This window comes from Eptatretus burgeri, chromosome 8, assembly GCF_056783735.1.
Source record: "Eptatretus burgeri isolate ZD-2024b chromosome 8, Ebu_testis_v1, whole genome shotgun sequence".
NCBI classification, from domain to species: domain Eukaryota; kingdom Metazoa; phylum Chordata; class Myxini; order Myxiniformes; family Myxinidae; genus Eptatretus; species Eptatretus burgeri.
Genome location: NC_140968.1, coordinates 60518994 through 60545573, shown reverse-complemented (window position 1 = coordinate 60545573; position 26580 = coordinate 60518994). Strand labels below are relative to the sequence as shown.

Genomic DNA, 26580 nt, shown 5'->3' with positions numbered 1-26580 from the left:
CATTGTTTTGAACACTGCAATCAGGGGTGTTGCGAAGAGTGCGAGCGCGATCTCCCGGGTTTCACACACTGTTTCTGAGAGATATTGCTGTTTTCATTCACTTCCAGTTGAAGCCTCTGATACACTTCTCTTGAAGAGGCTGAACCCATTTTCCCCAATCCCACATGTGCCCCTTACACCCCCCCCAACCCCTTGCACTCCCTACATACCAACTCTCCTCCCCATTGAACCTTGTAAAAACGACCAGTTCAGCATTCAAATTTGGTGAACAATTTTCACTGATCTCATGTATTCCATAGTGTTCTCCACAAAGAATGGGCCTTTATACCATGAGCATTCAAAAAAAAATAGAATTCATTTACACAATTGAAATTTATTGTAGTCATGTATGTAATATCACTGTGTTGATTCATTACACAAACCAAACTCATCGGCAGAACCGGACAGTCATAAAACGTACTCACAAGAGGACACACAAACAAAACCATCCGCTTTGTTTGAATGTGACCTCTTGTGAAGCTCATGTGCTCACTTCAAGTCGTTCTTCCACAGTGAACTCACTCATATCTGTCATGATCACTTTACTGTAACATATCAACTAAGAAAATAATTTACTGGAAGGGGTAACATGAACTATGAACCACCGCATGGATATCCTGAAATGGGATAACCGAAAAGTTTATCGACGTTGTTTCAAGTGAAACTGAAAATCCCGAATGGTATTGACTCACTTCACGACATTTGCTATGTAATGTGGATGCCGCACTGTGGTGTGGTCGACTAAATGGCCTCTGTGCTTATATTTGTAAAAACCTGACCCTGTTGATTGTCTGCACACAACTTTCCAATTGAAACATTTGTTGTGCAAATCCTTTAATCCATGCTCCAGTCATCTTTACCCAGATGAATTGCCTTCATTGAAAATGACTATTTTTGAAATGCTGATTTTGAGGTTGACTGCAATGCAATGGGGCTCATCTGTGAAAACATCCGCACAATATATTCCCAGGAGGGTTCCACAGACAAAATCGGTCATATCGCTGTTTATCGGTTGGTTAAATTTTATTTTTTTTAATCCCTCCTGGTCACATATTGTGCAGATGTTTCACCTGTTAGGGTGGGGAGGGGTCGGGTGGGGGGTATCGTTGTCGTGTCACCTTTAATCTCATGATTGCACAATAACTCATTGAAATGTTCAGGCGTCAATGTAACATTTGATTGAAGGACACCAGGACGAATTCTCAACTGTGATAGAGGAGGATATGCTGCAGATGTGGGGCAGACTTTGGTGAAAGATTATTTCTCGAAATACCTTTAGCTACGCCTCAAAGCTTTCTCCACCTGTGCTGCATTTCCTGCACCACTGATGTATCATTGCAGTTGAGTTTGGAGCATTGAAGAGTTGCAAACTTAAATCGATTTCTGCAGCATGCAGTTCCACAGAATGATAAATGCACTCTTGTCACCCCTCCTTTTTTTTTCTTTTTTCTTTTCCAGGGTCTCTTCCACAGAAGGCGCTCGTCATGCTGCCATGCGGTGGCCTTGGGGTGAGTCTCGTGCTCTTTATATCTACGAGCAGTCCCTCGAGCATTTTGTTTTGGAGCCTTTTTCACAAGTCACACTACGCCTTAGTTATTCTTCGTTATGGCCAGGTACATCAAGTTTTAATTGGAGTTTATTTTGTTTTCAAATCACCTAAAGTCAACAAACTTTCGGGCGTCAGTCTGTGCTGCTCACTGTTTCGAAAGTGTCGGCAGCTGGTGAGGGGGTTGTCTTCACATCATCGCTTTGGATTCTCGGCCCCATGGTGTTAAGCCCTAAAAATGCAGGCAGGCAGCGAAGAGGCAGGGGAGGTGCACCACCCTGCGAGTTCCCCCCCTCTGGGGGAGAGAGTCTACGCGGCTGCCCTCGGCGCCTATTCCAGGCCTGCGTGGCCGGAGCCGGTGTCTGTTTGTCACCGGCCACGAGTGATGGGCCGCGCTGTCGGTGTGACCGATTCACTCTGCCTTGCTTGTGTTTAGTGTTTGCTTTTTTTCTTCTTTAAAGGCACGGCACCCTTATGACCCCTCTTGCTTTAATTCCCCTTGTAATTTTGATGGAGAAGCCGGTGTTTAGTCGGAGAATCGGTGACGAAGACAGGTTAGATAAGCAAACGTAATGAGTCAAGTAGAAAAACAAGTCGATATCAGTAGAATATCATCAGGGTATGTTTTGCATCTATTTGTTTTTTTGTTTTTTTTTCCCCCTCTCGTCATGCAAACACCTCCCATTCAGGCTATAACATTGCCAATACTTTGTCCATCACCCCATCAAAAGCTTGCTCAATTTGACAATTTTGAAACTGTCAATTAGTGTTTTTTTGAATCAATTTTTTTTTTTCATTAATATTGTACATTTAAGATGAATTCATGCAACTTTGCATGAAGTAGAACATGTGTCGAGCAACTTCAAACCGGTAAATCACTGATTCAAATGCTGGACGTCTTGTCTTTTCAAATTGGACGTTTATTGCAGACCTTGGAATTCCTCTTTAATGTGGTTTAACCATTCAATCAGATAAAATGTGGCACTTAAGGTGGCAGTCCATATGGTGACGTTTTCAGAGGGACCGACCTCCTTTTGCACCTCCGAGGAATGCACGGCATCTCAACGTGTGCTTTGTCTTTACGTCTTCCACGATGTCTGATTTGTGGATATTTCTCACTTGCATTCGTTCATTCTTAACACACTCACTTTGTTGTCCTTTTCTGTGACAAAAATGTTTGTTTTGTAATTATTATTCAAATGACTTCTTCAGGTGGACAGTGACACGATCTGGAATGAACCCCACTCGGGAAGTGCAGCCCGGCTGGCCGTAGGCTGTGTTCTTGAGCTTGCGGTGAAGGTGGCTACTGGAGAACTGAAGGTGCTTTGCAAAGCCCAGACATTCGAGTAAAAATGTATTTGTGCTTTTGTGCAGAAGACCCTTTTGTGCCAACAGACGTGTCACTGCTTTGCTTTTTGGTACATTTGTCCTTTGAATGTGATGACGACCACAGTGTCAGGATGATTTTGTATGAATGTTCTGAAACTTAATTGGCTTTGTGCATCCCCACCCCCCCCTCTCCGTTTCCCCTCACCTCCACCCACCCCATCCCCACACTAACCCCATTTTCCAGGATATATTTTATTTTTCATGACTTGATGGGAACGTGCATTTTTGTTTCGATGGAAATTAAAATGACACGTTTAGGTGCAGACAGTTTGACCCAAGAGGCTATTTTCCCATTTATTCATTCTATCTGTCGATTATATTTGCACAGGGAGTAGTTGTGGGAAAGAGGCATGGTAAATTGAGAAAATGAACAGAAAGGAGGATATGGGACAAAAGGAAGAGGAGTGTTTGAGTATTGGTGAGAGAGAAGGAAAAACGTTTGGAAGGGGATTGGCGTAAGGTGAGGGCAGGGGAAGTGGTACGTACGGAGTGTACCGGAGACGTGGCATGCGATGTTTCAAATGTCTCCCTTTGGTGTGTGTGTTTTTATATATATATATATATATATATATATATATATATATATATATATATATATATATATATATATATATATATATATATATATATATATATATATATATATATATATATATATATATATATATATATATATATATGTCCGCTCACAGAAGAGTTCCTGCACAAGGCATTCAGTAAATATTTGCCTTTCTTGGAGAAGAAAAGTGCTCAGCGAATTAAAACAATCTTGGTTTGGGAAGAATTCATTTCGGTCTTTACTTTCCTGCATGAAAGTGAATAAACATCCTTGTTCCAACTGTGTTTTAAAATAGTTTCTTCATCTTGTGCTTAGCTTTGCTCACCAAATTTGTAACTCTGTAAAGCTTGGATGGAGCTTTCAAAAAATGTTTCTGAATGTTCATAATATTCGATATGTAACTCTGTAAAACAACTGTCAAATTGGGTCTGGCAGGATAGGCTAGAGGTATGTGCACTCGCCCTTGAACCGTCTCGCCTGTGTTTGAATCCTGACCTAGCAATATACTCGTCCTGGTTTTTCATGTGGTGCTATCCATCGGTGTGTGCACTGTCCGTTGGAAGGCTGTTAAGCCAAAACATCAATCTGCCAACACTGGTTGTTGGTGAAGGACAAAGATGCCATGATGTCTGAAGGAATGAGTGGGCAAGTTATCACCAGTACACTGAACGAGTTAGATTCCTGCCAACCTCTTTCAAATGTCGGGCCTTGCCAGCCATGTCCAATGGACCACTATTGTTCTCCCTGGCCGACCCCGCAAGGTGGGAATAATTGGGCCCGTTAGAGAAGATCAAGACAAGTTGGAGGTCTTGTTGTGATTGATTGGCAATTAGTGAGCAGCACTATTGTCTCAGGGAGGTTTTTTGTTTTCAAAAAAAATGTTGAAACTGAAGTACTTGAATCCATCCATCCATTGGGACTATTGGATACCATTGACCAGAGTCGCAGGGCCAGGCTGAATGGTAGAGCTGAGCTGTTCAGGGAGCTGAGGCGTAAAACTGTACGTGCACTGAGGGTGGACAAGGAGGCCTATGTGCGAGGAATCTGTGAGGGGGTAGAGCATCACCTGTGGACAGGTGATTCTCATCCCGCTTACTGGGGAATTCGCGCATTACGTTCATCCAAGCCCATCCCTCGGAGCACTGCAGTTCGAGCAGAGAGTGGTAGGCTCTTGACAGAGGAGTCTGAAGTGAAGGCCCGCTGGGCCGGTTACTTTGAGCGGTTGTACCAGGCTGATCCCCCAGCTGTCGAGTTGGATGTCAAGGGTGTTACAATCCCTGTTGCTGACCCTAGAATCAACTGTGGTCCACCTTCGCTTGTGGAAACACGGGCTGCGGTGAACCAGTTGAAACGGGGCAAAGCTCCAGGGATCTGTGGCATCCATGCCGAACTTCTCAAGGCTGGTGGAAATGCTGCACTCGTGTCGTTGCATGCAGTTTTGTGCTCTGCCTGGAACACAGGAATCATCCCAACTGACTGGAAGAGGGGCCTTGTTGTCCCTCTCTGGAAAAGGAAGGGTGATCGCCAAGACTGCAACAACTACCGAGGGGTGACGCTGCTCTCAGTGCCGGGCAAGGTCTTTGCTCGGATAATTCTTGATATGGTTCGCCACCATCTGCTTGAGCACCAGCGTCCAGAGCAGTCAGGCTTTACACCAAAAAGGTCAACGATTGACCGTATCCTTGCCCTTCGTGTCCTCACCGAACGCAGACGAGAGTTTTGGCAGGGGCTGCTTGCAGCCGATGTTGTTCTCTGTAAAGCATTCGATTCAGTGAATCGGGATGTCCTCTGGAGGATTCTTGGTCTTCGTGGGGTGCCACCAAAACTGATCGATCTGATGTCTGAACTATACTCCGGTACTGAGAGTGCTGTGAAGTGTGGTGGTACCATCTCTGACTTATTTCCAGTTGTTACTGGAGTTCGTCAGGGATGTGTACTTGCCCCCACACTTTTCAGCACTTGTATGGACTGGATTTTAGAGAGGATGTCGGAGAGATCAAATTGCAGTGCATCCTTTGGGAATGTCAAGATCTCGGACCTTGATTTTGCAGATGATGCAGTCATCTTTGCGGAGACTTTAGACATCCTCTTGGGGGCCCTCGAGGTGCTGAATGAGGAGTCGGAGCCGCTGGGATTATGGGTTTCTTGGGTCAAAACTAAGATCCAGGCTTTCGGTGACATCTTGGATGCTGCTGTCCTGTTTGTGGTGAGGATGTTGAGGTCGTGGAGAGATTCACTTACCTTGGCAGTGATATTCATGTCTCTGCTGGCTGCGAGTCAGAGGACAATAGATGTCTGGGTCGGGCCTGGGGAGTCATGGCTTCACTGGATCATGGGGTGTGGCGCTGCCGATACCTGTGTGGGAGGACGAAAGTCCGAGTCTTCATGTCCTTGGTACTTCCAGTCTTGCTCTATGGATGCGAGACTTGGACTCTGACCAAGGATCTGAGATGGAGACTTAATTCCTTTGGTACCAGGTCTCTTCGGAGAATCCTTGGCTATCGCTGGTCGGATTTTGTGTCCAACGAGCGGTTGCTGAGAGAGACTCGGATGAGATTTGTTACCTGCATAGTCCGTGAGCGTCAGTTGCGGCTGTATGGACATGTGGCTCGTTTTCCTGACGCTGATCCTGCTCACCAGATTCTCTCAGCGAGGGAGTCTCACGAGTGGAGGAGGCCAGTGGGTCGACCACGTGCCTCGTGGTTGCAGCAGGTTGACCATCATCTCAAGGAGATGGGGATGGGCCTGGTATCTGCCTGGTGGATGGCCAGACGGAGGCCCCTGGAGTACCGGCGGAAAGTGGACGCAGCGACGCGCTGTTCTGGCACATGCTCCCATACCTGACCTGATTGGGACTATACTCTGTGCAGAGCATTGGTGCTGCTGAACCAGTCTCCTTGGCTATTGGGCACAATCCTGGATGGGTGGCCACTCCGACACGGTACCACCATGCTGGCACTCATTTTGCCGACCTCGGAAGGATGATGGGCAGAGTCAACCCCACCTGGTATTAATTCAACAGTGTTTGGGATTTGAACTCAGGACCCTAGGATCCCAAGACCACCTCCATAACCTTTAAGCCAACACCAGGCATATAACTTGAATGTCAGACAGCATTTAAGATTAAAATGTGTAAAATTAAATGGATTAACATGAATAAAACCATTGAAAAGATAATTTTAGAACATGAAGAAGTGGTGATGCAAATTGTGTCTGTGTGTCTGTCGTCCAAAACAAAGCCCTTCCTCCCCGATAAATGCAACACGGTATTAAATGTCATGGGCGCATGCGTATCGCTTCACCTCTGGCCCAGATGGTTGCAGCAGGGCATACTCGAGTGTATCTTAAAGACCGAGGATTTAAAGGGCGGTGGAAACGGCAACCATGGTGTTTTACTTTTGCTATGAGCTCATCAGGACGACATACCACATAATCGTTTCCTTCTGACCATGCAAGCCGGGTCTGTTTAATGCCTTTTTGACCTAACTTGATGTGTGTGTGTGTGTGTGTGTGTGTGTGTGTGTGTGTGTGTGTGTGTGTGTGTGTGTGTGTGTGTGTGTGTGTGTGTGTGTGTGTGTGTGTGTGTGTGTGTGTGTGTGTGTGTTATGCACATGCACACGTTTTGCTTGAGAAGACTTTTGGTGGGAGTTTCAGAATGTGGGGTGGGGGGCACGGAACGATTCCCAAAAAACCGTGGTGCTCTTGAGGATTGTGCTGTGTTAATGTAATTTGCCGTTAAACGAGGCGTATAAACTCCTACCATCCAAGTAAAAAGTTTTGAATCAAATGTGTAGCTGAGTTTATGAATAGAATTGTCTTGGGACTTGTATGCCTGATCCGAGAGCAAATGAGGCAAGCAAAGTTGACGTAACAAAAACAATGCCAAATGTCAGAGGGTTACTCGAAAGGTAATGTGTCCTTTTAGGAAATGAGTTAAAAACTGTAGCCTAGATAATAATTTAAATTTCAAGCCACTTCACTTCTGCTGACTGATGGCATGTTCTAAAAACTTGGCAAAAAAAATTCGTGTTTTCAACATGCCCGCTTCAAACGATCTGAGAAGTATTACTCTTGAGGGTAGCTCTCTTGTTAAATTGTAATATCATTGTAAACATGGCTTGATTATTTGAAAGTGCTTGCTGAATTTGATGAGAAAAGATGACGACGTCCCTCTCGCTCCTTTGCAGCTGAAAACTTGATGTTGGTGCTGATTAACATGTGCACGTGAAGCTCGCGTCATCGGGGAATCCATGCTGACTTTGTGAAAAAGTGAAATGACAATACGGGATTGATTGTGTGTGTCGGTCTGTGTGGTAGAATGGATTTGCTGTGGTGAGGCCCCCTGGTCATCATGCTGAAGAGTCCCTGGCCATGTAAGTTATCCAATTGTCAAGTCATTTTGCAGTTTTTTGAAAGCGGTTGCAGTGCAATAGTTTTTTTTTTTTTGTCAAATGTACTTTCACGTGTCTGTTGACTTTTGTTTTCTTTATTTAATCGTATGAATACAGCTGACGATTCGGTTGTACTGTTGGATAGCACGGGGGTCGAACGCTACTTAAAAGTGGTGGTTGGGGGTTGGCATTTCAAGTGCAAATCACGGAGCCAGTCGTGATGACTGGTTAAGTCTAACCCTGCCAAATTATTGATTCCAGACAATTTGCTGTGGTGCATTCTGAACATTTAATCCGACTGCCTCTTTGCCACGCTTCTTTGAAATAATTTAACGAATAAAGTGGGACGCTTTTAATTTTGAGCTTCATGATGCCAAAGTTTATTATCGTGCTGAAACACCAGATGTAAATGTGCATTTCATACTTTAATTTTTACCTCTATTTTTCATCCTAATTCTTCAAGATCTGCAAACATGCAAATCACCCACTTCCCTCCCCCAAACATGCAAACCACCCACTCCCCCCCCCAAACAAAAACAACAACAACAAACAAACAAATAGAATGTGCAACGATAGGTTCATCGATAAGTTTGGCAGGAGCTCATACTTCTGATTCTCCATTTCTTTCTTTCTTCCTCATACTCTGTTGCTGCTGCTGACACAATCAGTTTGGGGAAGATATTGCAACAGGATCGAGTAGAATTGAAAATGACAGACCGGAGAGCATTTGCTCGAGTACCACGATCGCTTTGTTTCCATGACGACTGCCATGTTGTTAAGCTGTGCAGAGCGCTCCGTTCCGTTGGGGGTGTTTGAACATTTTGAATTAAGCAAGCGGCTAGACAAGTGATAGCAAGCTGCTTGCTGGCAAAACACAGCCCTGGTGTTGGTATAGCACAGGCATGATGGGCCGAATGTCCTCCTCCTGCGTCTGATTTTCTTGTTTAAAAGATCTAAATCTAAACGTTAGGCACCTCATGCATCGATCATTAATTAATCCTTCCATTAATCCCTTGATTGGGATTAGGGTTATCTCATGGTCTGGGCTGATGATGCCTGCTGTCCGCCTTGTGAGGACCCTTGGCCCTCTCATTCCACATTTATCTCCGATGCAACGATGATTAAATAAACTTTTCTTACCTGAAAATTCCACCATAGGTGAGCAGAGGCTCCTTTCGAACAAAACTTGAAGCACCAAGTGATACATTTTCAGCGCATGCGTACCATGCAGTGCGTGCTCACTGGAACTAATGAAATCGAGCATGATGTGCACAAGCCGATACCGGTCTCTTATTTTTAATACTGCCCACCAGTGCAGTATTGATTTACGTGAACTTATTTGGGGAAAGTTAATATTAATCTACGCATAATAAATTAGTTGATGCATTTGGGGAACATCCTGCATCTGAGCCTGTGTTTGATTGTGCAGAGCAATGCATGTTATGTTATGTTCGAGAATAATGTTGCAGGGGAAATCGATATGTTGTCTCCACGAGTGGGGGGGGGAAGGTGGGACATGTTCCAACCCCCCCCCCCCACCAAATCTCCCACCCATCGACGTCCAAATTGGATAGTTATATATTGGTTTGTAGTTTTATATATTAAATTTACAATGCTCATTATAAATTGTCACACGTGCGTGGGGTTTTTCTTTCTTGTGCCATGCATGGTGTGCGTGTTTGGTTCGTCAATGTACCCAATTTTTGTGTGCACAAGATTGTGTGGAGGAAATTACTCCTTCACATAGATCTGTGTGTGCACTGGTGCTGGGTTCAAAATTTTTAACGGTCAAGAGAAGCCACAAGATCACAAGCCATTGTTTTGCTTTTTCACCACCATTTAATGTGATAACTCTTCCCTCATCTCTACTCTCCCTTACCGCCCCCAATGTCAACCCGCATTGTCAGTACATACTAGCACACAACCCCCCCCCCTTTTGACATCAAATGGCTTATCTGCAAGGTATTGGTGGATGTATCATGCTGCACAAAGGGACCGCACTTCTTTTCCTGTGCACAGCTTTGTATTGTGCAAGGAGGTGCTGTTTTGTTTTCATATCTGTGTCTGTCTGTCTGTGTCTGTGAGAATGTGTTGTTTTGGCGCAATATGACTGATACAAACCGTTGGATGGAGGTGAGAGGAGACATGGCCAATTCAAGAGCGTTTTGTTTTCTTTCATCCCGTTGAAAGTGTTACACGAAGGCACTAAAGCTGTTGGAGTTGAGAGAGGAGAGTGCAGTCTGAGTAACAGACATGAAGAGGATATACACTGCATGCCCAAAAGTATGTGGACACCCCTTCTAATCGGTGGATTCGGCTATTTCAGCCACACCTATTGTTGACAGGTGTGTAAAATCAAGCACACAGTCATGCAATATCCATAGATGAGCATTGGCAGTAGAATGGTCCATACTGAAGAGCTCAGCGACTTTCAATGTGGCACTCTCATAGGATGCCACCTTTCCTCTGCCAGGCTGAACAGTTTACATTTTGTATCACATCGATTGGCTGGATCTGAATCAAAATCTAATCTGCTTGTTCTTGTCACCGAGCTAACTCATTCGCCTACTTTTGTCATAACTCGTCCAAAACTTTTTGAGATATCATGATATATATAGCTTTTGGCCCCCATCTCTCAATTTTAGAAATTAGGCCTATGTTGACCTTTTGACTTTAAAAAAATAATTGGCGGTCGAATTTTAATTGAACTGATATGAAAATCCTGTTCAAGTTTCAAGCCAATCGGATGAAAATTGAGGATTTTAGAAAAATTGTGTCATAGGTATCTCAACAGGGTGGATGTGTGGCAAGCAACCCGTCGGTCATGACCCTTGCAGCAAATGCTAAATGAATAATAATCCTGATGTGCAATTCCTCTTCAAATTTCAAGTCAATCGGATGGAAATTGACAATTTTAGAAATTCGGCCGATGTTGACCTTTTGGCCTATATTGACCTCAAAAATAATCGGTGGTTGAATTCAGTGACCTGATGTGTAAATATTCAAATTTCTCATCAATCGGAGGAAAATTGAGGATTTTTGAAATTTGGCATATGTTAATATTTTGGCCTGTTGACCTCAATAGTGGATGGTTGACTTCAGTGACCTGATATGCAAATGCTCTTCAAAGTTCAAGTCAATCGGATGAAAATATAGGATTTTCGAAATTTGAAAAAGTTGACCTTTGGCCTCTGACGTTTTGACCTTCAAAATAAATAGGATTCTGTCGGATCACAACTCTGCCATTTGATGAAGTTTTGTAAAGATCAGTTTAAAATTGTGACCTGGAAGCGATTGAAGGTGAGCGGACAGACAAACGGAAGCGATCAACATACTTGTCAAAAAAAAAAATTTTGCCACGTAACAGACAGACAAAATCACAGTTGACCGACCAATATACTCGTCCTTGAAAAATCTTTGATTTTGACACACTCGACTGACCAATATACTTGTCCTTGAAAAATCGTTGATTTTGACACACTCGACCGACCAATATACTAGTCCTTGAAAAATCTTCGATTTTGACACACTCGACCGACCAATATACTCGTCCTTGAAAAATCTTCGATTTTGACACAGTCGACCGACCAATATACTAGTCCTTGAAAAATCTTCCATTTTGACACAGTCGACCGACCAATATACTAGTCCTTAAATCTTTGATTTTGACACAGTCAACTGACCAATATACTAGTCCTTGAAAAATCTTTGATTTTGACACACTCGACAGACCAATATACTAGTCCTTGAAAAATCTTTGATTTTGACACACTCGACCGACCAATATACTAGTCCTTGAAAAATCTTTGATTTTTACACACTCAACCGACCAATATACTCATCCTTGAAAAATCTTCCATTTTGACACAGTCGACCGACCAATATACGAGTCCTTGAAAAATCTTCCATTTTGACACAGTCGACCGACCAATATACTAGTCCTTAAATCTTTGATTTTGACACAGTCAACTGACCAATATACTAGTCCTTGAAAAATCTTTGATTTTGACACACTTGACCGACCAATATACTAGTCCTTGAAAAATCTTTGATTTTGACACACTCGACAGACCAATATACTAGTCCTTGAAAAATCTTTGATTTTGACACACTCTACCGACCAATATACTCGTCCTTGAAAAATCTTTGATTTTTACACACTCAACCGACCAATATACTCATCCTTGAAAAATCTTTGATTTTGATACAGTCGACCGACCAATATACTAGTCCTTGAAAAATCTTTGATTTTTACACACTCAACCGACCAATATACTAGTCCTTGAAAAATCTTTGATTTTGACAGTCGATCGACCAATCTACTAGTCCTTGAAAAATCTTTGATTTTGACAGTCGACCGACCAATCTACGAGTCCTTGAAAAATCTTCGATTTTGACACAGTCGACCGACCAATATACTAGTCCTTAAATCTTTGATTTTGACACAGTCAACTGACCAATATACTAGTCCTTGAAAAATCTTTGATTTTGACACACTCGACCGACCAATATACTAGTCCTTGAAAAATCTTTGATTTTGACACACTCGACAGACCAATATACTAGTCCTTGAAAAATCTTTGATTTTGACACACTCGACCGACCAATATACTAGTCCTTGAAAAATCTTTGATTTTTACACACTCAACCGACCAATATACTCATCCTTGAAAAATCTTCCATTTTGACACAGTCGACCGACCAATATACGAGTCCTTGAAAAATCTTCCATTTTGACACAGTCGACCGACCAATATACTAGTCCTTAAATCTTTGATTTTGACACAGTCAACTGACCAATATACTAGTCCTTGAAAAATCTTTGATTTTGACACACTTGACCGACCAATATACTAGTCCTTGAAAAATCTTTGATTTTGACACACTCTACCGACCAATATACTCGTCCTTGAAAAATCTTTGATTTTTACACACTCAACCGACCAATATACTCATCCTTGAAAAATCTTTGATTTTGACACAGTCGACCGACCAATATACTAGTCCTTGAAAAATCTTTGATTTTTACACACTCAACCGACCAATATACTAGTCCTTGAAAAATCTTTGATTTTGACAGTCGATCGACCAATCTACTAGTCCTTGAAAAATCTTTGATTTTGACAGTCGACCGACCAATCTACGAGTCCTTGAAAAATCTTCGATTTTGACACAGTCGACCGACCAATATACTCGTCCTTGAAAAATCTTTGATTTTGACACAGTCGACCGACCAATATACTAGTCCTTGAAAAATCTATGATTTTGACACAGTCGACCGACCAATATACTAGTCCGTGAAAAATCTATGATTTTGACACAGTCGACCGACCAATATACTAGTCCGTGAAAAATCTATGATTTTGACACAGTCGACCGACCAATATACTAGTCCTTGAAAAATCTTCTATTTTGACAGTCGATCGACCAATATACTCGTCCTTGAAAAATCTTCAATTTTGACACAGTCGACCGACCAATATACGAGCCCTTGAAAAATCTTCGATTTTGACACAGTCGACCGACCAATATACTAGTCCTTGAAAAATCTTTGATTTTGACACAGTCGACCGACCAATATACTAGTCCTTGAAAAATCTTCCATTTTGACACAGTCGACCGACCAATATACTAGTCCTTGAAAAATCTTCGATTTTGACACAGTTGACCGACCAATATACTAGTCCTTGAAAAATCTTTGATTTTGACACACTCAACCGACCAATATACTAGTCCTTGAAAAATCTTCCATTTTGACACAGTCGACCGACCAATATACTAGTCCTTGAAAAATCTTTGATTTTGACACACTCAACCGACCAATATACTAGTCCTTGAAAATTCTTCTATTTTGACACACTCGACCAACCAATATACTCGTCCTTGAAAAATCTTCCATTTTGACACAGTCGACCGACCAATACACTAGTCCTTAAATCTTTGATTTTGACACAGTCAACTAACCAATATACTAGTCCTTGAAAAATCTTTGATTTTGACACACTCGACAGACCAATATACTAGTCCTTGAAAAATATTTGATTTTGACACACTCGACAGACCAATATACTAGTCCTTGAAAAATCTTTGATTTTGACACACTCTACCGACCAATATACTCGTCCTTGAAAAATCTTCAATTTTGACACAGTCGACCGACCAATATACGAGCCCTTGAAAAATCTTCGATTTTGACACAGTCGACCGACCAATATACTAGTCCTTGAAAAATCTTTGATTTTGACACAGTCGACCGACCAATATACTAGTCCTTGAAAAATCTTCCATTTTGACACAGTCGACCGACCAATATACTAGTCCTTGAAAAATCTTCGATTTTGACACAGTTGACCGACCAATATACTAGTCCTTGAAAAATCTTTGATTTTGACACACTCAACCGACCAATATACTAGTCCTTGAAAAATCTTCCATTTTGACACAGTCGACCGACCAATATACTAGTCCTTGAAAAATCTTTGATTTTGACACACTCAACCGACCAATATACTAGTCCTTGAAAATTCTTCTATTTTGACACACTCGACCAACAAATATACTAGTCCTTGAAAAATCTTCCATTTTGACACAGTCGACCGACCAATACACTAGTCCTTAAATCTTTGATTTTGACACAGTCAACTAACCAATATACTAGTCCTTGAAAAATCTTTGATTTTGACACACTCGACAGACCAATATACTAGTCCTTGAAAAATCTTTGATTTTGACACACTCTACCGACCAATATACTCGTCCTTGAAAAATCTTTGATTTTTATACACTCAACCGACCAATATACTCGTCCTTGAAAAATCTTTGATTTTGACACAGTCGACCGACCAATATACTAGTCCTTGAAAAATCTTTGATTTTGACAGTCGATCGACCAATCTACGAGTCCTTGAAAAATCTTTGATTTTGACAGTCGACCGACCAATCTACGAGTCCTTGAAAAATCTTCGATCTTGACACACTCAACCGACCAATATAGTCGTCCTTGAAAAATCTTTGATTTTGACACAGTCGACCGACCAATATACTAGTCCTTGAAAAATCTTCGATTTTGACACAGTCGACCGACCAATATACTAGTCCTTGAAAAATCTTTGATTTTGACACAGTCGACCGACCAATATACTAGTCCTTGAAAATTCTTCCATTTTGACACAGTCGACCGACCAATATACTAGTCCTTGAAAAATCTTTGATTTTGACACAGTCGACCGACCAATATAGTAGTCCTTGAAAAATCTTTGATTTTGACACACTCGACCGACCAATATACTAGTCCTTGAAAAATCTTCCATTTTGACACAGTCGACCGACCAATATACTAGTCCTTGAAAAATCTTTGATTTTGACACAGTCGACCGACCAATATACTAGTCCTTGAAAATTCTTCCATTTTGACACAGTCGACCGACCAATATACTAGTCCTTGAAAAATCTTCAATTTTGACACAGTTGACCGACCAATATACTAGTCCTTGAAAAATCTTCTATTTTGACACACTCGACCGACCAATATACTCGTCCTTGAAAAATCTTCCATTTTGACACAGTCGACCGACCAATATACTAGTCCTTGAAAAATCTTTGATTTTTACACACTCAACCGACCAATATACTAGTCCTTGAAAAATCTATGATTTTGACACAGTCGACCGACCAATATACTAGTCCTTGAAAAATCTTCTATTTTGACACAGTCGACCGACCAATATACTAGTCCTTGAAAAATCTTCCATTTTGACACAGTCGACCGACCAATATACTCGTCCTTGAAAAATCTTTGATTTTTACACACTCAACCGACCAATATACTAGTCCTTGAAAAATCTTTGATTTTGACACAGTCGACCGACCAATATACTAGTCCTTGAAAAATCTATGATTTTGACACAGTCGACCGACCAATATACTAGTCCTTGAAAAATCTATGATTTTGACACAGTCGACCGACCAATATACTAGTCCTTGAAAAAATCTATGATTTTGACACAGTCGACCGACCAATATACTAGTCCTTGAAAAATCTATGATTTTGACACAGTCGACCGACCAATATACTAGTCCTTGAAAAATCTTTGATTTTGACAGTCGATCGACCAATCTACGAGTCCTTGAAAAATCTTCTATTTTGACACAGTCGACCGACCAATATGCTAGTCCTTGAAAAATCTTTGATTTTGACACACTCAACCGACCAATATACTCGTCCTTGAAAAATTTTTGATTTTGACACAGTCGACCGACCAATATACTCGTCCTTGAAAAATCTTTGATTTTGACACAGTCGACCGACCAATATACTAGTCCTTGAAAAATCTTCCATTTTGACACAGTCGACCGACCAATATACTCGTCCTTGAAAAATCTTCGATTTTGACCTGATAATCTTTGATTTTTCGGTTTTTCAAGTCACAAATGGGTGAAAACATAACCTCTGTCCACCTGTGGTAGCAGACGTTATTAACTGTAGTAAGATTGCCTGTTTGTTTGTTTGTTTGTTTGTTTATTTATAATTGGTGATGCTGTCATCTTGTTAAAATCAGCGCTGACCCATTATTTTCCTGCCATTGCACTATTTTGTGAACAGACCAAAAGTATACTGCTGAAATATTCTATGTGAGTAACACTTACCTAAACTGATCTGGGCATCTGGGCTTTGCCAGTGTTCAGTTTCCATAAGCTCAGCAGTGTGATTCGTGGACTGAGCAATAGGTGTGTGGGTATTCATCCGTCCCTACTCCATGATGATGACAGCCAGTGAGCCAGAAGTGCACCCATGTATTGAATCATTGTGGACTGGGAAGTGGAGGGGGGGGGTGGCTTGGTTTATTTAAATAAATGCTTCTCAGGTTTACGTGGGCTGGCAGGATGCTTTGGTTTACAGTATAGCAGCTGACACTACTTTTAATAGTGGGCCAGTTCTGTCTTTAATGGACTGCAACTAAGCGAGAATTTGTATTTTTACATTTTTAATATATATATATATATATATATATATATATATATATATATATATACATATTTTTTTTTCCTCAGCTACAATTTTGAGGTCTCGTTCACTGTCTAATGGGAATCTAAATCGGGTGGATGACCCCCTGTCGGTCATGACCCTTGCAGAAAATGCTGGTGTGGCACGGGTTCATGGTCAGCATTCCATTTAAGAGATGTGTGTACGTGCATGCACATGCATCCCCATACCTATATGTAGATGCCGATGCACATTATAACTCAGGATAACTCAAAATAACTGGGATAATGGAGGGAGGGTGGGGTCTGGCTTTGGCGTTAGCAGAAGTTGCGGGGTGCACGTCGATTGAGAGGTTCCTTGACAGGCTTGTGCTGGTACATTTCTCTCGTCTCTCATCTCTCCATTTCTCACCTCGAGGTAGAGGAGGTGGCAACCAACTTATTTTCTCTCAAAATTTCCTTTCAGTTTGCAGTTCAGCTCGTTCAATATGATCGTAATGTGTTTTGTTTTGTCTCCTTGTTCAGATTGAGCTTTAAACTTGTCATTGGCAGTGGATTAATAAGTCCAGCTTGCTGTGCACACCTTTTGTTGCTGTTATCACATATTGTCTTTGTTGTATTTTAAAACTTATTGTGTAATTTGAACAGAGCTGTTGAATGTATAATAACCCTTTTATTACAATGAAAAAAATTAACCTCATTTGATTCGAACCTTTTCTTTCAGGGGTTTCTGTATATTCAACTCTGTGGCTATTGCTGCAAGATTGCTGCAAAAGAAACTTCATCTCAAGAAAATTCTAATTGTCGACTGGGTGAGTGAAATTTCTGTGCTGTGTGTGTGTGTTTTTGACCATAAAACATTCCAGTTATTCTCAAATTTGTCAAATCATTGAATTACCTTAAAGTTAATCAACAAAAAAAGCTGTTATTTTTACTGGGAGAACAAAAGGGGCTTGCAGGGATAGCTCAGGCCTTAGAGGTCTGCTTCTTTGAGTTATCAGGCTTGGGTTTGAATCTCGGCTCAGCTGTAAGCTGTCACCTTGATGTTTCACATGTGGGCGATGCATCAATGCGCGCACTGTCCTTCGGATCGACGTTAAGCTGGAAGATATGTGGCCAGCACTAGTTGTTGGTGGAGCCTTAAGGCGGCGCACGCCACACGGTGTCTTTCATGAAGAGTAAGCGAGTTGTCACCAGCACACTGAATGAGTTCCAAATTCCTGCCACCATCAGTCGAACATCAGGCCTGACCAGTCGGTTCATGAAAGACTTGGGCCCTACACCTCTCCCAGCTGACCCCACTTGTGGGTGGGAATAATTTGAGCCATTATAATAGATCAAAGGGGGAACTGTGGTGGGGGTAGGGGAACAACAAATTTCAACAACTTAAATGAGATCGTATCATTCCATTTCACATTATTCTCTTCATCTGCAATAATAAATGGTCGTCAGTCAGTCAGTCAGTCGGTGTCTCATACATAACTCCAAAACCATGAAACCTTGTGGCCCCAAAGTTTGCATGCATACTAAAGGAACTCCGAGGGAGTGCATGAAGAAAACTGGTTACGGTATTTGGGTAAATTTAAACACCCCTTTTGAAAATAATTAACGGCTTACCTCCATTAAAGGCTTATCCTTGTTCAGCCCAAGTTCGCCTCGCGGGGTCTTAGCCGCCATTTTGATTCGGCCTATTCAAGCGTACCTTGTCTTGGAACAGGTCGTAACGGTTTCTGTACGATTGAGCTTCATCCCGATGAATCGCCGTGTACATCGCTGATCATTGATTGCTGATATTCGTACCTACGAATTGCTGTCTACATTGTTTGCTTGCCAAGCCAGGTGTTCCTTATCAACCGATTCTTGTAAGCCATGGTGATCGTGTTTGCTTCAACTGTTTAATTGGAGTGCTTGCTTGACTGCTTCAGCCACTTGGTGAGCATTCTTCAAGTTGCTTGATTTAAACCATGTGTTTTTTTATAATTCCCTCTGTATGACAGACTTCAATTGCATCCATTTTAAAGTCTTAAATCGGTGGGAATTGGCGTGTCAGATCTCCCAAACTTTTTATAAGTGAGCGGGAAATCCATGAAGCATTATGAATGAAATGCTCCTTCATTCACGTGACATATTTGACCTCGCGGTGAATTCAAACAAAACTCGCTGTCCAGGTTGTTGTGTGTGACGACGACGACGACAAATCTGGATACGGGAAGCTTTAAAGTTTTTTTTATTTATTTTTTTTTAATTTTTTTTAGCGATTCTTCACCATTGAGATCGGGACAAAAACGATATACATGAAACCCTTAAATATCGCGGGGGTTACCTTCCTGGAAAATGCCGTGATGGTTAAAACCGTGTTATGTGGAGTGTTGATTCACAAGTAAAAACGATAAAATAAATAGTGTGTGTTCTTTCATGTAAGAGGAGGGAAAGTAATGGGTGGGTGGGATAAGGGGACGAGGAAGAGAGTTGGGATGAGGGAGGGAGGAGGAAGAGAGGTAGGATGAGGGAGGGAGGAGTCAAGGGAGAGGTTGGGTGAGGGAGGGAGGAGACAAGGGAGAGGTTGGTGAGGGAGGGAGGAGGAAAGAGGGAGGTTGGTGAGGGAGGGAGGAGGCAAGGGAGAGGTTGGGAGAGGTTGGGTGAGGGAGGGAGGAGGCAAGGGAGAGGTTGGTGAGGGAGGGAGGAGGAAAGGGAGAGGTTGCGTGAGGGAGGGAGGAGGAAAGGGAGAGGGTGAGGGAGGGAGGAGGCAAGGGAGAGGTTGGTGAGGTAGGGGAAGGGGTGGTGTGGAAGTCTGGAGAGAGGGGGAAGGGGTGGGAGTGGGAGGAGGGACCTGGCATTGCCTGACAGCACCGGGTACCTTTGCTCGTCTCACAATCGAAGAACATTAAGTGGTTAAAAACAACTTCCTGAATTCTGTACTCGAGAGGAGGGTATGCACATCATTAATGACTGCCTCCACGTAAATTACTCAAATTTACTACGTTTTGTTAACTGCTTTTTGTGTATTTTTAAAATATTTATTTATTTGAGGGTGAATGAAAATTCATTGTTTTCTCTGCAATGGCCTTGGTTCGAGTGTGTGAAAAACAAGTCAATGGCGAGAGGGGTACCAAGCACTTCCACACAAATTACAAGGACATTATTAGACAATAAACAAGTCCACACAATTTACTGGATTTGAACCTGAGATTTGAGCTTTGTACGGTACTCAGAAACAAATGTCCTGCAGACGATTTTTGGGGTCCAACCCGAGTAATTCTCAGTTTTTGAAGTTTGACTTTGCACCTTTAATTGTATCCAGGTCCCTTCAAGCGTAACTCATTTAACTTTTGCCAGGCACGCTACTTTTAACACGGTTGCTTTATCCAACTCGCTGCAAGTAAGAAAGTTTCTTTTTTTGATGATCTGATAACTGATTTGCATTCATGTTTGTTTTTCTTTTGTATATTTGGAAGTTTTTTTTTATTTGTTCCCCCCCCCCCCATAATGCACTTCTAATTCCAGGCCTCAAGTCAAATACACGTTAAGTCCTCTCAAGGACCTTCTTGCAAAGCTTTAAATTACCACCTTGCTTCAGTGTCTTTAGTGCTGTGGTTGGAACCGATCATGCACGGCTATAGTCACTACCTGAAAAATTAACTGTCTAAAACCAGCGCTCACTTTGTGGTTGTGTCTGGATATCCTTCAACTGCAGTTAATATTGATTTTCAAAAATTGTGTTCTTGAATTTGTTTCATTGTTGCTTTTTTGCGCCCTGACTTTCTGAAAACTCAAATGACCACAGCACACTGCCTCTTTTTGATGACGGTCCGTTACATAGCCTTGTGCCAACCTCTTGGGATCGGGGGTTGCGAGGGAGGTCATTGGTGGACTTTAGGTTCTAACTTTTGAATGTGGGTCAGCATTTGAACACTTGATCCTGTTTACGCTGGACCCCCGGTGGGAAGCTGTCAGCTCCAAGAGACTATACGATACGTGCCACCCCTTCTCCTCCTCCTCTTCCATGCGGTCCATGCGTCCAGCTGTGCATAAGCACCTCTTCGCTCGCTTTAGGAAGCTGTCGCCGGCCAGAGTTAGCTTGACCATCAAGAGGAGATTTATGAGCGCTTAACCGAGCCCATACATTTGCTTGTCAGCCATTACTGCCACTGAGCCTGGTTTAAATTGTTGTAATTAAAAACATAAAAAGTGTGTAATTTAAAATGCTTTCATTCTCGTGACCAAGATTCAGAGGTTAATACATATGTTGGGCATGAAGATGTGGAAATTGTTGGGCATGGGGTTTGAAACGAGTTCAGAAGTGAGAGCCCAATTCAGAATATGATGTGAACCAGGCATACATTTGGGTGGTTCAAATTTGTCCTGGACCTCCGTTTATATATTTTGCTTGTAAATGATATGTACAGTCTGGTGATCATTTCCTGTCAATCAATTTGGCTCGATTGAAACAGGCTTTAACTTGTCCACACACTTCATTGTCTCACTTGCTGTCCATTTCTATTTTAAGCACGTGCATGAAAGCAATAAACGCGTGGTTGGTTATGGGAATTGGTTACAAACACTATATTTTCTTCCAGTAAATGAGTTTATTACTTTTGCAGATAGCAGTTACACCGCCATAGCACACTTTGCTCGAGTGAAACGTGCATCGCCAACCTCGCATCATTTCACATCTGCAGTGTGGTTTGAACATGAAGCGGCGCATTGCAATCCGACCTCAAAATTATTTATTTATTTTCAACAGTTATTGCACGAAGATTTATTTGCTTTATTTCTTATTTATTTATTTATGAACAAAATTTATGACAATCAGATTTATGAACTTATTTACTTTATTTATTTACAATATTAATTGCAAGCAGATTTATTTCGTTTTTGGTAGGTGCGATTATAATCATTGTAAAGTTGCAATATTCAAAATAACAGCCAAAGTCAGGAAATGTTATAGTCGTGTGAGGCTTCAAGGCTTGAAATTTCCCCTTTGTCACCTTCTGGCAGGTATGATGAGTGGACACACCATTGCAAGCCATGAGCTCTAATTTCTAGGCAAAAGTGCAATTCATTGTCGATCGAACTAGTCGTGTGGAATGGTGATCATTTGATGTGAAAGACTTTTCTTTTTTTGTTTGTTTTTCACTCTCCATTCCCACAGGATGTACATCATGGGAATGGAACCCAGCAGGCATTTTACGATGATGCTAGTGTGCTTTACATTTCACTTCATCGTTACGATGATGGAAACTTCTTCCCAGGCAGTGGAGCACCTGATGAGGTTTGAATTGCTACATTTAGCCCTCGTACACCCATTGAAGGCACAACTAAGATCTTTGAACTGCAGTGTTTGTTTTTTTTTCTGCTTTGTAGATGACCAAATCTTTTTACCACTACCATGGGAGGTAGAGGAGGTTATGTTTCACCTGTCTGTCTCTATCTCTGTCTCTGTCTGTCTGTCTGTCTGTGCAGGATATCTCAAAAAGTTGCGGATGGGTCTGAATGAAATTTTGTGGACAAGTTGTGTGTGTGAAGAGGACAAACTGATTACATTTTGGTGAAGATCCGGATCCGGCAACTTGTATTTTTAAAGTGATTCTTCACCATTGAGAGATTGGGCCAAAAACGATATCGTACTGCATGGCATGATATTTCAAAAATGTATTTGGCCCGATTTGTTCTCATGGATCAGGCATTACCTGGTGGAGATATGCGCTCCACCGAGTGCCCTTCTAGTTTATTATGTTTTGCTCGTGCATTCTAAATTGCTTTGCTTGTAATAAATGGTGAATTTAGGGACCTCTTCCTAATTACATTTTGTTTACATGCATGGGTTATTTGTAGTTGTGGTGATAATGGCATAAACATTGGAAATGACAAAGATGAATGCTAAATGAGGTGGCACCCAAATTAAGTTGTTACCTTTTATACGACCTGTCGTACAGGTAGGCAGCGGAGCGGGAATGGGCTTTACAGTAAATGTGGCATGGACTGGTGGATTGGATCCACCGATGGCTGATGCAGAGTATTTGGCTGCCTTCAGGTAAGCAGATGGATTGTATTTTATATTACTATCAGGGGCACCCGGCATTGTGCGATCAATTTTTTTTTGTGGGGGCCTAAAACACTTCTGTACACTAACTAAGGAATTCGCTCCTGACACACTTCCCTGCACCCGTGATCGAGCGATTCGAAGAAAGGAAAAAATCCCCAAAATTCCAACTTTAAAAACATTTTAAAAACTTTTTTTTTGGCCTAAAACACTCCCCGACACTGATGAATTGGAAGTTTGACAAAGATCCGTTCAGCCATCTTCAGAAAAATGGTGACAGACACATACAAATGCCTCTCATGGTATAGATATATATATATTTTGGGGTTTCGATTCTGAAGATGAACTAGCTGGTTGGGCTGGTGGCTCTTGTATACCCAGAGGAGTGTTCTGAGTGAGTGCTGCAGGAAAATAAATAGTCCCAGAGCAGCTTAAGACACGCCATCAGCACCTTTTAAAGTGCTCCATCTTGAGGGTTTGTGAGTTTTGAGTCTCTTGGGGACAGGAAAAACGTTTATGGAGAGCTGAACAAGGGAAAACTCGAGACCAACCACTCTTGCCCTACCTGGGGACTGGTAAAAAAGACTATGGTGTCAATTGGCACTAGACACAACAACTTGATTGATATTTGTGACCGTGTTTGCTCCCTTTTTTTTTCGAATTGTTGGTTGCACATCATGCTTCATTCAGAGTAGAAAATGTAATGTGAGTAATGATGAAAATGGCATCTTTCCTTTATATACAGTCAATGTGTAGTGCATTATCCAAATAGCTTGCAGTGCAACTGGGGCAACATAAAGATCAACATTGATGCTTGCACAAAGAAGGAAGGAGGGAGAGATGATGTTGAGGGGGTAGGGGTTAGGTGGAAGATATTGGCACATTTGGGTGGTAGGGGGAGGGGACATGTTGGAACTTAATCAGTTCCAGAAGGGTAGATTGTTTTCTGTCCAGCCTGGCAGTTGGAGGCCTGTTTCCAATTTACTCCAATCAGGCTGCACTGCCATGCTCCCAGGCCCACTGGCCCCTGTTTGATGTGCCGAGGATGGACGACCCCCGCAGCCTGGCGTCCGAGCACCCGGAGTGCGGCTCGGGGCTGATCAAGGCTCACGCGTGCGCGGCATAGCCCAGGCCAGACAGGAGCCCACGTGCGCTGCCTTTGAGAAGGGCCCAAGCAGCCCCCCCCCACCTTCAACCGTGTTGCTAGCCCTGCAAAAACTTGCAATGATCCTGCAGCACGCAACACATTCATTTTGTGCCTGGCTTGGGCTGCCCTGAGTCAGCAGCATTCCATGGAAGATGGAGAGGCCACTCTGAGAAGGCAAGAAAAAAAAGTTCAGTTAACTTGGGCAGCAAAAATAATAAATATTCCTTTGATTTTTGCTTTGGTTTTCGCTGAGCTTGACAACTATTTTATTTTTTGTTTTGGCTGCCAATTTGTTTGTTAATCTTCAGTGACCATCATCTCAGGTTTCTCTGATAGTTTTTATTGCTGCTGTGAATTTGGTGCCCTGACCTGGCTTCAGGGAGCTCTGGCTTTTCCAAAAAAAAAAAACTTGCATGTGATGGGGGTGGGGGGGCGCATTTGCCAGCCGTCGTGCTCTTATGGCCGTCTCAGACTGCCTTTATATGCTACCCAAGGGGACTCTTCATTGCTGAAAAAGTAGTCACTTGTAGGCTTCTTTTGGTGTCATGTGTTTTATTAGTGCTGCAAAAATGACCACTCATTTATTTGTTCAGTGGGGGAGGGGGGTAGCAGTGGTGCTGGTGGGTGCGGTGTTGGTGGGGGGCAGTGGCAGTGGTGGGTGGGGCGGGGGGCAGTGGCGGTGATGGTTGTGGGGGCAGTGGAGGTGGGAGTGGTTGTTGTGGGTGGGGACGGTGGTGGATGGGGGCAGTGGGAGAGTCTGAGGGCTGTTGTGGATGGGGGAGGCTGTGAGGGTGGGGGCGGTGGTGGGGGCAGTGGGAGAGTGGGGGTTGTACTGGAGGGGGCTGTGGGGGTGGGGGTGGTGCAGTGGTGGTGGGTGGGGGCAGTGGGAGAGTGGGAGGGCTGTGGTGGTGGTGGGAGTGGTGGGTGGGGGCAGTGTGAGAGTGGGAGGGCCGTGGTGGTGGTGGGGGCACTGGTGGTGGTGGGGGAAGTGGGAGAGTGGGGGGTTGTCATGGATGGGGGGCTGTGGGAGTGGAGGCAATGGTGGTGGTGGATGGGGGCAGTGGGGGTGGGGGCAGTGGGAGAGTTTGAGGGCTGTCATGGATGGGGGGACTGTGGGGGTGGGGGCAGTGGTGGATGGAGGGCGGTGGTGGTGGGGGCAGTGGGAGAGTGGGGGGTTGTACTGGAGGGGGGCTGTTGGGGTGGGAGTGGGGAAGTGGTGGTGGTGGTGGGTGGGGGCAGTGGGGGGGGTGGGGGGCTGTATTGGATGGGAGGGCTGTGGTGGTGGTGGGAGAAGTGGTGGTGGTGGGGGCAGTGGTGGTGGTGGGGGCAGTGGTGGTGGTGGTGGTGGTGGACGGGGGGGGCAGTGGCATTGGTGGGTGGATGACTTCATTTTTCTTTCTTGGCCATCAAATTAATAATTAACCCAAAAGAGAATGTTCAAAAGAAAGAATTGAAAGGTTCTGCAGAAGATATCTGGTTATGTATTGCAAAGGAACATTAATTTACCATGGAATGCATTGCTTGTCTGTATCCACAACACCAGTCAGTTGCCTTTGGTACGAGTTTGTTGACAGGTTTGATCATTCACCTGAAAATGTAAGACTTGTCATTTTATGATGCAGATTTGTTTTCGCTCCCCGCTTATGATGGGCTGCTATTGTAATGATCATCTCTCTCACAATGTATTAATTACTTCTGAGATTTAAAATTATAATTGCTTCATCTCCAGACCCTTCGATGAACATAACTTGGTCACAATATAGCCAGAAAGCCTTTAATAACATGATGCCTTTTTCCTGATCTAATGTTGCAAAGTAAATAGGATTTAGTTATTTAAAAAAAAATTAGGTACAAGAACTAGTCTCAAGGAAGTGAAAGGAGCATAATTATTATGAAAGAAATCGCGTCGGGATGAAAGAGAACCCGATGAAGATGTAAATACTCTTATTAAAAAGACATGCACTCGTAGATGGTTGAAAGACTCGGTTGGTTTTTTTTACAAACGTGTGTGTGTGTGTGTGTGTGTGTGTGTGTGTGTGTGTGTGTGTGTGTGTGTGTGTGTGTGTGTGTGTGTGTGTGTGTGTGTGTGTGTGTGTCCTCCACAACTCCAAAGCTATGAAACCTTGCTGCCTGAAGCATTACATGCCTTTCGGGAAACTCCAAGGGAGTGCCCGGGTGATTTTTTGTTTTTGTTTTTTCTTCACTTTCCTCACTCATATTATCGATTGCCTGTTCACCATAGGTACGAATCGCTGGGTATATTGCAATGCTTACAAACATCCGGAGACACCAGCGTTCGTGGCTTTATTTCATTTCCGCCCATGTGATAACCTCGAGAATCTCGTAAATTAAGTCTAATTACAAAATTTAAGCTCCACATTTGAACTGAGCAGCAGTTCGACACTAAGGAAAAGTGTTGATTTGTCCAACTTGGGCATTGCTTGGGCTTTTCTGGGTGCATCATTTTTATCAACTGGAATTGGT

The 26580-nt window shown here is 42.8% G+C and overlaps 1 protein-coding gene across 11 annotated transcripts in view; it reads left to right on the top strand.

The window, feature by feature from the left end:
- Positions 1-26580, top strand: part of LOC147021846 (histone deacetylase 4-like) — a 291321-nt gene that overhangs the window by 208360 nt on the left and 56381 nt on the right. For 9 of the 11 annotated variants that reach the window (XM_085892251.1, XM_085892252.1, XM_085892253.1 and 6 more), the window contains 6 exons: positions 1498-1547; positions 2798-2905; positions 7851-7906; positions 17631-17718; positions 22059-22178; positions 22843-22940. In XM_085892251.1, coding sequence (XP_085748377.1) covers positions 1498-1547; positions 2798-2905; positions 7851-7906; positions 17631-17718; positions 22059-22178; positions 22843-22940 — 520 coding nt within the window. Of the gene's footprint in view, positions 1-1497; positions 1548-2797; positions 2906-7850; positions 7907-17630; positions 17719-22058; positions 22179-22842; positions 22941-23943; positions 24267-26580 lie in introns of those variants that run through there. The other 2 variants (XM_085892258.1, XM_085892257.1) reach the window with 2 other exon arrangements.